Genomic DNA, 10,035 nt, shown 5'->3' with positions numbered 1-10,035 from the left:
TCCAATATTTCAATCCTCGACTTGATTTGAATCCATTTCTACTATATGGCTAATGTTGCAGCAACTCATGAAATATGCTTTCTTGATCAGAGTTGTGATGATTTGAACATTGATGAGTTACTGATCGATAGGTCACTCATTATGTATTTTGTTGAAGATTCACAAGATGAAGTGTTGATTGAGTCTCTTCAACCTGAGATTATGAATCAAGATTCATGTTCGGAGACATACTTCTCAGATGACGGCTCTTCAGAGGAGTGTCGACAGGGACGGATCCAGAATTTTTTTGTTATGGGGGCACAAAATAGTTATATATAAAAAATACGTTCAAAACAACTGCTCTCTCCGTTTCATTACAAATGTCTCACTTTTGATAATGAGATGTCTCATTACAAATGTCTCGTTCCATTTTTGGTATTCTCTCTTTATACCTAATATTTAAATAATTTTCATCAATCACTTTATTTACTTTTTACACAATTCTTAATCTATGTGCTCAAAAGTAATGAGACATTTGTAATTGGAATGAGGGAGTACTACATAGTATTTCAAGTCTATTACAATTGAAACATACGAGTTCTCATTGATCGAAACATTTAAATGATTGATTCATTATCAAAACTATCAAAAATCTTTGTTTCAATATATATAATCAAGCAATCATTTATATATCCATTATCTCCCATCAAATTTGAAAGAAGAAATCAAATTAATTTATATTATAAATTTATAATATGAATTATTTTTTGATTATAAAGCTTTTATGATGATGATGGAACAAGGAGAGAGAGAGTGTGAGAGAGAGAGAGCAATCTGCTTTAAAAATTGAGAGAGTCTGTTTGCACTGCGAATTCCTTATTTAACATGACAAGAATTTTTTATTTTATATAATGATATCACTTTTCAAGTCGGCATTAATTTTGAGGTTTGGGGGATTAGAAATATTATAAAATAAAAAAGGTTACAAGGCACTATTATAATTGGGCTGGATATTTTTGGGCCGGGGATTGAAATAGTTGGGTTTGGGGACATATATAACTATTAAAAATAAATTAAGTTGTGGGGGCACGTGCCCCCATACCTGACAACGTAGGTCCGTCTCTGAGTGTCGATTCTCTGAAGAAGATCAGTTGGAATGCTCCTCCATATCTCCTCATCTTCATCACCAAGATTTTGAATGGATTGATATGGAGATGGATTATTCTTGTCCCAGCTATAGCTACGAGATCACTGGTTATTTCATCAGTCGAAACATGGTTGAGCTCGGAGGATTACAGGATTACTCACAAGTTTGTAATGGGATGCCCATGGAAGAAGATGGCTACATTGGATTGTGGCAATAGGCAAAAATAGTTTTCTATGTTTTAGTTCAAAAAACTGCAGAATTTGATTGTCTTTTGATGATATATATACTATATTATAAAAGTCCATGACAGCCCATAAATTTGACGGCCTTATTCATTAATTTGTAGAATTTTATCTCTTTATTAGCATGCTTAATGGTGAATATACATGAAAAATGGCTTTATTTTCTTTCAATATAGCACACGAGAGTAACGATAGTTCCCCTCGAAATGGATAACATTTGTTCATATATAAATATTCCTGTCTCCAATCCGTCGTTAACGTTGAGAGTGTAAGGAACTAAGGATAGTGTTAAATTCCTTTATTGTAATGTTTAGTCCAAAAATAAAAGAATATACAAAAATATACCAACAAAGGAAATAAGTAATTAAATAATCAAAAGAAAAAGGAATCAAAATAAAATATATAAATAAATCAAACGAAATACAAAGGAAATAAATCAACACAAACGTAAATTTAAACTCGAGAGAAATACTAAAAAGGGAAAGAATCAAAACAAATAAAAAAAAATGAAAGAAGCTAAGGAAATTAAGAAGATTAAAGAAATCAAAATAAATTAAAAAGAAAGGCATCACTAGAAAAAATAAAAAAAGGAAAATATATTAGCGAAGATGAAAAAAGAAAAGGATGTATTAGCGGAGGACCATCTGCGTCTTGTCACTCTAAGCCAAGCATTCACTTGAAACTGAAATCTAAACAGGTTACATTTTTCCAACCCAATCTTAATTAGAAATGCCATATGGTGGGTGGAAAAAGCTAAAACTGTTTATTTTTCTATTAAAAGTGGGGCACTTTAGGTGGGCACGGAATTTAATAAAATTGATAATGATTTTGATGTAGTGGAGAAATGGTCCCACCACTTTATGAGATATGTGGTTGAGATTGAATTTGGAGTGAATTTTTTTGTAAATAAAGAGTGTTTGTAAGTTTAAAAGATTAAAGTGGATGGTGCCACCATTTCCTTGAAAGGAAAGTGGTACACTCTTTGCGGACGCCCGATATAATAATTGTGCTCCACCTTTGGCAGACGGGGGGAGTATATTTTTTTTGATCAAGAAAAGAAGAGTAATATAAATGAAGAGCAAAGGTACCAGAGGTACCGAGTTTTAGTACAGGAAAGAAGTTGTGAACTCGCGAGAACACCACTTCGAAAAGCATGCATCCGAAACTGTGGTGCCAAAAGAGTGATTCCAGCTCCACATTCTTCCTTTGATCTCCAACACCAATTTTTGAGCATCGCAAACCTTTCCTTCAAATCTGCTCTCATTCAGGCTCTTCCATATAAGCCAAACCGTGCAAATCCACAACGCCTTGAGGAACTTCTTGCTACTTTTTCCTCTTCCTCCATGAACAAAGATAAAGAAGTGTTGTAGGATACCTTGGGGTCTCGCCGTTCTCTGTCCGACCCACTGTTGAATGAGATCCCACACCTGTTCGGTCTTTGGGCAGTGAAGAAATAGGTGTGCTGCCGTTTCTTCTTGTGCAGCGCATGAGTTACACCAGCTATCCTCCACCTGCAGCGCCACCTTCCGCTTGATGAGGTTGTCACAAGTTGCCAATCTGTTGCGAAGGCATCTCCATGCAGTAACTCTCGCCTTGAAAGGAGCCGGAGCGTCCCAAATTTTTCCAGACGTCTCGTTTTGGTAAGTCACAGCAGATGAATCACTTCTAGTGGCCACAAGAGCTTCATAAGCAGATTTTGTTGAAAACCTTCCGTCCTTCATCGCCTTCCAATCCCAGCCATCTTCCAGACCACAGCGAGGGGAACATCCGAATATAAATAATTTTAAAGCTTCAGTCATATCATTCTCCCTCTCGAACAATTCTCTTACTATAATTACAATTGTCACATCATGGTGGGCACATTATGCATGTCCACGGTGGGTAGGTGATTGTTTCTGATATTAGTATAATACTCCATCCGTCCACAATTTAAAGCCCCACTCTGGTGTGGACACGAAGACTAAGAAAGCTGAAAAAGGTGATGTGAATGAAATATAAGGGTAGTTGACTAAAGTGATAAAGATAGTTGACTAAAGTGATAAAGGTGTTGTGAGTAGGTCCACTAATGATAAAGTGTAGTAAATATAGAATATAAAAATAATAAATGTGTTTTAAGGTGGGTCTATTAGTGCCAAATGGTAGTAAATATAAGAAAAGAAGAAGAGTAAAAAAGTACTAAAAAAACAGAATAGTGCTTTAATTTGTGGACAAAAAACTAAGAGCAAGTACGGCTTTAAATTGTGGACGAAGGGAGTAGTATTTATTTGCTTTTTTCTTAAAATAACATAAGTTTTTATTTTAATTTGTAAATGTACTTAGGATACCATTATTATTATTTTTTTTTTGCAAGCCCTACATCCCTAATTTATTAATTTAAAAAAATCCCAAAATGATGCCGTTTACCAATGACACAAGTCAACAACGGTAATTTTATTACTAAAATTGAGAATATATAACTTCAAAAAAATAACGTAACAGTGGTATAGCCTATTCGTCATCCTCTCTCTTAATCAAAACCCCAGAGATAGGAGGAATAGAGGCCTCAATTTTTGATCGGATCGCAGGACATTTTTCAGGAGGAAAAGGGAGGTTTCGCGATGGGGAAAGGGGGAGAGCAAGAGAAGAGGAGAGAGAGGGAGGCGGCGAATCCAAAATTTTGAATTGGTGATGCGATAGATAATTACAAAATCATAAAGAGAGAAATCTTATTATAGTCCTCTTTCATAAAAATATAAGTTTTATAGCCTTAATTTATAATAGATAAGTTATATAGTCATTTTAAGTTTAAAATACTATAACACCCTTTGACTTTATTGTACTCGATGGCACCATCGAGTATACCATCGAGTACTCGATGGCGCCATCGTGTACACCATCGAGTACTCGTGGTGCCATCGTGTACACCATCGAGTACTCGTGGTGCTATCGTGTACACCATCGAGTACTTCGATTACTCGATAGTGTTGTAAAAAAATTTCATTTTTTTCATTACTCGATGGTGTACACGATGGTGCCATCGAGTACTCGAAGTTTTAAAAAAGTCAAAGTGTGTTATAGTCTTTTAAGCCTAAAATGACTATATAACTTATCTATTATAAACTAGGGTTATAAAACTTATGTTTTTAACAAAAATGACTATAAGTGATAATTCCCACATAAGGAAGAAAAATATACAAATATATAATTTGTTTTTTGACGAGTTAAAGTGACCGAATAATTATGTAAAACTAAATCTCTTATACTATTTAAACATCGCAGATTTCAGGAAAAAAAAATGATGCATGGTTCATTGACACGAAAAGCAGGGTTCATTAACACAATATGCATGGTCTAATTTTGACAGTAAAATTCTTTCCAATTTTACTCCGATCCACCAGTTTTGCAACCTTTTTCTTCGTGTTCCTGGCGAACTCTTCTGTAACTTACTGCCTCCTTCTCTGATTTTTTCGTCGGTTCTTCGATTTTCGACGGGTCTTCATTATTTGAAAATGATCAACAACTTTGTCGTTAGAAATTAAAGTGACCCGAATAATCATGTAAAATTAAATCTCTCATACTATTTAAATATAGCAAATTTCAGGAAAAATGATGCATGGTTCATTAACACAATATATATGGTTTAATTTTTGACAGCAAAATCCTTTCCAATTTTCCTCCACCAGTTTTTTACAACCTTCTTCTTCTTCTTCGTTTCTCCGATGAACTCCTCTGTAACCCACTTCCTCCTTCTCCGATTTCCGACAAACTCCGCCATAAACCACCACCATAGCCTCCATATCTATCGATCTCTCAATTAATCTTCTATCAAAATTTCATTATCTATCGCACCATAACCATAATACATCCTCGAATCATTACATGAGAATTCGTTGGTGGTTGCCGCCGTCATCCCTGTCGCTGCGCATCAACCGCCATCGTCTATTGCGGCGCATTGCACAACTCAGTTGGAGAAGGAGGAGGAAGAAGAAAAAGAAAAAGAAATCACGTAAATGAAGGAAACAAAATCAACTTACAATATTACCCTTACTATAACATTCTTAAATTAAAGGAATAGAAAATAAGGAGTGAATATTAGCTCTAGGATCAAGGAGATGGATAGATATGAGATTGAGTTCTATATACTCCCTCCGTCCGCCAAGATTATGTCACAATTACTATATCGGGCGTCCGCCAAGATTATGTCACTTTCCTTTTATGGCAATGGTCCCACCATCCTCTTTAATATTTTATCCTTACTAACACTCTTTATTTACAAAAAAATCACTCAAAATTCAATCTCAACCACTCATCTTATAAAGTGGTGGGACCCTTTCTCCACTACATCAAAACCATCACCAATTTTATTAAATCTCGTGTCCAAGCAAATTGCCATAATCTTGGCGGACGGAGGGAGTACTACTTAAGTTCTACTAATTGGGTTGGATTTCATCTTTTCCAATAGAGTAAATATAAATGAAAAGTTGGGTCGGTCCGTATAGAATCCCATGAAAAATTTAGGCCACACCAACTCTGAATAGGATCAGACCTTTTATCCCACAATTCATTAGAACTTTATCATGTTTCATTGTTAATCTCATTACTTTTTATGTCCACCAAACATTTCTTTTTTCATTTTCATTCGTCCACGACATATTTTCCTAATCAAGTTTTGTAAATAATTTCATTAACTATCACCCTTACAATTCTCATATATTTATACACATTGCCACTAATGGACACACCAGTTTTGAAAATTACCTCACCAACTATCACCGCTTTCTAAAAATTATAAAATTTTAAAAATATTATATACCCTAATTTTGAATTAATTAACCCTAATAATTACTCCATCCGTCTCACTAAAAGTGGCTTGTATTCTATTTTGGGCCGTTCCACTATAAGTGGCCTATTTCCATAAATGAAAAAAATATAACCCTTAGAAAAGATGTAAGCCCTACCACTTTTAACCAATTTACACATTCTCATTAATTCTCGTGCCGAAAAGTTTTTTGAGACACTTATAGTGGGATGGAGAGAGTAATTGTTAATTCAAATAAATATAAAAATAATTATATATAAATCCTAATTGGATAGGTGAATCCTAGCTAATCACTACCAGAAAATGCGGCTTTAACGATCGAAAATTCGGTCGTTAAACCGAAAATATGGTCGTTAACACGGTTCACGACCATTTTGTTCGGTCGTTATTTGAGTGGTCGTTCCAAACATTAACGAATGACCAAAAATATTTATTTTGGGAAAAGTATCAAATAAGCCCCTATCATAGTGGCCCTTATCACGTTTAGATCCCTATAGTCGAAGTTGGACCAATTAAACCCTCAAAGTGCCTAATTTTTAACAATCGAGCCCTCCGCCCTAACGACTGTTTAACACCATTAAGATTTTTTTTAAAATTTCGCTAAAGTCGTCGAAAACTCGTCGGAAAATACATCTCTCATTTTCTCTTTCGCTTTTCCAGATTTCGGCGTTATCAACCGCTCGTTTCCAGATTCCGCCATTAATATAGGCCTCTCTTTTCAGATTCACAGCGCCTTGTCTTTGAATATCCTTCCGCGGACCTTCCCTCCGGCTAGAAGCTGCCGCCTCCTCTTGAATCTGTGGCAAGCCGCCACCTTGGGAAGACCAGTGAGTCGGCGCCTTCCATCCCTCGATCACTATCTCTCTAAAAAATCGAATGAACAAGATAAGCCCTCTCTAAAATCTCTTCTCTCCACACGACTTCCCAAGACAAGGGAGCAGGGGACGGATCGGTGTGTTGAAGGAATGTGCCACCACCATTGGGAGTTGGCGGCATTGTGATGGAATTCAAGAGCTTCTCACCAAAAGTCTCCAAGAGGTGGTCGTATTTGGAGTCGAGTATGGGGTCGAGGGCCTCCTTGTTGTTATCCTTGTGGTCGCGCGGCTGCTTGTCCTTAAAGACCTCCCACCACTTCCCTAGACGCTTGGCAGTGCGGCCGGGGACCTCAGCTGCGATCTTTTTTCGTTTGTTGTCGTGCTTTGCCTGAAGATGGATGACGAGAGACTGCTCCTCTTGGGTGAGGGAGCCTTTCTTGATGCCCAGCTTGAGATAGTTCTTCCACCTCTCGAGACAAGATTTCCGGCGACTTTAGAAAAAAAAAAGTTCTTAACGGTGTTAAACAGCTGTTAGCGCGGAGGGCCCGATTGTTAAAAATTAGGCACTTTGAGGGTTTAGTTGGCCCAACTTCGATTATAGGGATCTAAACGTGATAAGGGTCACTATGATAGGGGCTTATTTGATACTTTTCCCATTTATTTTTAACGATCGAATTTTTCCGTCGTTAAAAATAAAAAAAATAAAAAAAAAATCGTAATATATATATATATATATATATATATATATATATATATAGGGTTAGGTTCAATGAAGAAGGCCTAAATGTAAGAGAGAAGAGAGAAGTAATCTCATCCTTTGATCTTATCTAATCTAACGGACATGATTTATTCACGCCATGTTCAACGGATTTTTTCGTTGAACATTCATCAAATATATTGAACATATACAATATTTTTGGGGGTTCTGGGGTTCGACCCCCCATATGTTCAACGAAAATATCTGTTGAACATGGCGTGAATAAATCATGTCCGTTAGATTAGATAAGATCAACGGATGAGATTACTTCTCTCTTCTCTCTTATATTTAGGCCTTCTTCATTGAACCTTGGCCCTATATATATATATGTATGTATATTTTTAACAATCTAGCTTTTTAGCCCACAACTATTTTGGTATTTCTAATGTATTTTCAACCTAATCGCTTACGTTTTGACGAACTTCCCAATGGGTCACCTATCTTTGTAGATTAACCTTGAAGTTTCTTTCGAGTAGTCACTGATATAAAACATACGTATTATTGATATAACTAACACCTATTAATTCATTTAAACTCTATTTCAATATACGATATCATTAATTCATAACCTTAGAATATGTCAAGATGATATCTAAGACTTATGATGCCGACGAAAGAGTGACGATAATAAATATACGATCGTTTTTAAAATAATAAAAAAATAATATTATCGTTATTTTTTTAAAAGAAAATATTAGTTGAAAAATAACAATTGATTTTAAAATATTCTGAATAATTAAAAAAAAAGAATAATATAAAAAATTAATAAAAAATAATAAAAAAACTAATACTAACGACCGAAATAACGACTGATAGTAAAAATATATGAAAAAATATTAATGAGGAATTTTCGCTCATTAAAACACATATATATATATATATATATATACATATATATATATATATATATATATAGGGGCGCGCTCCAGTGAGACCCCATATTTTTTGTGTAACATGAGTACAATGAATAAGACATATAATACTAATGAACAAAATGCATATCTAATGAACAAGATGTATATACTGATGAAAAATAAAATTTGAAATATTCGTAATGAATAGGACATATATACTGATGAACATGGCCGTATATACTGATGAGCAATGCAGTATATACTGATGAATAACAAAATTTAAAATATTCTGCTCTCTCCAGGATTCGAACCCTGCAAAAAAAAATCACCCTCCAGATACAATATCAGCCATAGGATTGATAAAATAAACGCACCAGATCGTGCCCTAGATCTCACTAAAATTATGGGGTCTCATTGGAACGGCCCCATATATATATATATATATATATATAGGGAGAGGTTCAAGAAATAACCACTAAATAAAAGAAGAACGAAGAACCATTTTCAGCCATTCGAACATCAAGATCTACGGTGGATGCATCATCTTGTTGGATGAATGCAGATCCTGGGTTCGAATCCTGAAGGGAGCAATTTTTTTTATTTTTTTGAGTTCATTAATTTTAACAGCGAATGCATTAATTTTTATAGTGGATGCATTAGATTTGATGGTTCTCACGTTCTCACAGATAATGTAGTTCTATCTAGAATCACACACATATATATATATATATATATATATATATATATATATATATATATATAGGGATGGGATCAAGTGAGAATTACATCTTTTTGTGAAAATGGGGAACCAATCACAGCCCTTTATTCTATATCTATATATATATATATATATATATATATATATTACATCTTTTTGTGAAAATGGGGAACCAATCACAGCCCTTTATTCTATATCTATATATATATATATATATATATATATATATATATAGGGATGAGATCAAGTGAGAATTACATCTTTTTGTGAGAATGGGGAACCAATCACAGCCCTTTATTTGGACATGAACAACGATTGTTCAACATTAAGTCATGAACATCGCTGTTCATACGTCACATGAACAACGGTGTTCATGACTTACTGTCATGAACATCGTTGTTCATGTGCTTATGTTCATGTATTTTATGTATTTGTTCATGGTTCTCCATATGAACATCGTTGTTCATGCGTTTTTGTTCATGTATATTATGTATTTGTTCATTGGTTCGCACATGAACATCGTTGTTCATCAGTTCGCACATGATCCTCTCCCTATATATATATATATATATATATGTGTGTGTGTGTGTGTGTGTGTGTGTGTGGAAGGGCTACCGTGAAAATACTTCTTAAAATAAAAATAAAAACGTTTTTCAATGTACGAATTATATGTAGAACGTACATGAATTCATCCAACAAGGTTACGAATTATGAAAAATAAATTT

The 10,035-nt window shown here is 34.6% G+C and overlaps 2 protein-coding genes across 2 annotated transcripts; both read right to left on the bottom strand.

Annotated features, from left to right (window-relative positions):
* Positions 1-2,471: 2,471 nt before the first annotated feature.
* On the bottom strand, positions 2,472-3,167 carry LOC131025790 (uncharacterized). The gene has a single exon (XM_057955578.1). It carries the CDS (start codon positions 3,165-3,167, stop codon positions 2,472-2,474), a length of 696 nt encoding a protein of 231 aa, XP_057811561.1.
* A 3,863-nt stretch (positions 3,168-7,030) lies between these two features.
* On the bottom strand, positions 7,031-9,685 carry LOC131025789 (transcription factor AS1-like). Its single transcript, XM_057955576.1, has 2 exons — positions 9,663-9,685; positions 7,031-7,472 (listed from the first exon to the last, which is right to left on the bottom strand). Exons 1-2 carry the CDS (start codon positions 9,683-9,685, stop codon positions 7,031-7,033), a joined length of 465 nt encoding a protein of 154 aa, XP_057811559.1.
* Positions 9,686-10,035: the final 350 nt, after the last annotated feature.

Source organism: Salvia miltiorrhiza, chromosome 5 (assembly GCF_028751815.1).
Source record: "Salvia miltiorrhiza cultivar Shanhuang (shh) chromosome 5, IMPLAD_Smil_shh, whole genome shotgun sequence".
In the NCBI taxonomy this organism is placed as follows: Eukaryota; Viridiplantae; Streptophyta; class Magnoliopsida; order Lamiales; family Lamiaceae; genus Salvia; species Salvia miltiorrhiza.
Note: the sequence above shows the minus strand (reverse complement) of the source record. Positions and strands in the feature narration are given on the sequence as shown.

Excerpts from the sequence above, each read along its gene's own strand:
- LOC131025790 (XM_057955578.1), bottom strand. The coding sequence starts at position 3,167 with ATGACTGAAGCTTTAAAATTATTTATATTCGGATGTTCCCCTCGCTGT.
- LOC131025789 (XM_057955576.1), bottom strand. The coding sequence starts at position 9,685 with ATGAACACCGTTGTTCATGTGAC. Across the intron at positions 7,473-9,662 it reads AACACCGTTGTTCATGTGAC|TCGCCGGAAATCTTGTCTCG; the intron begins GTATGAACAGCG and ends TTTTTTCTAAAG.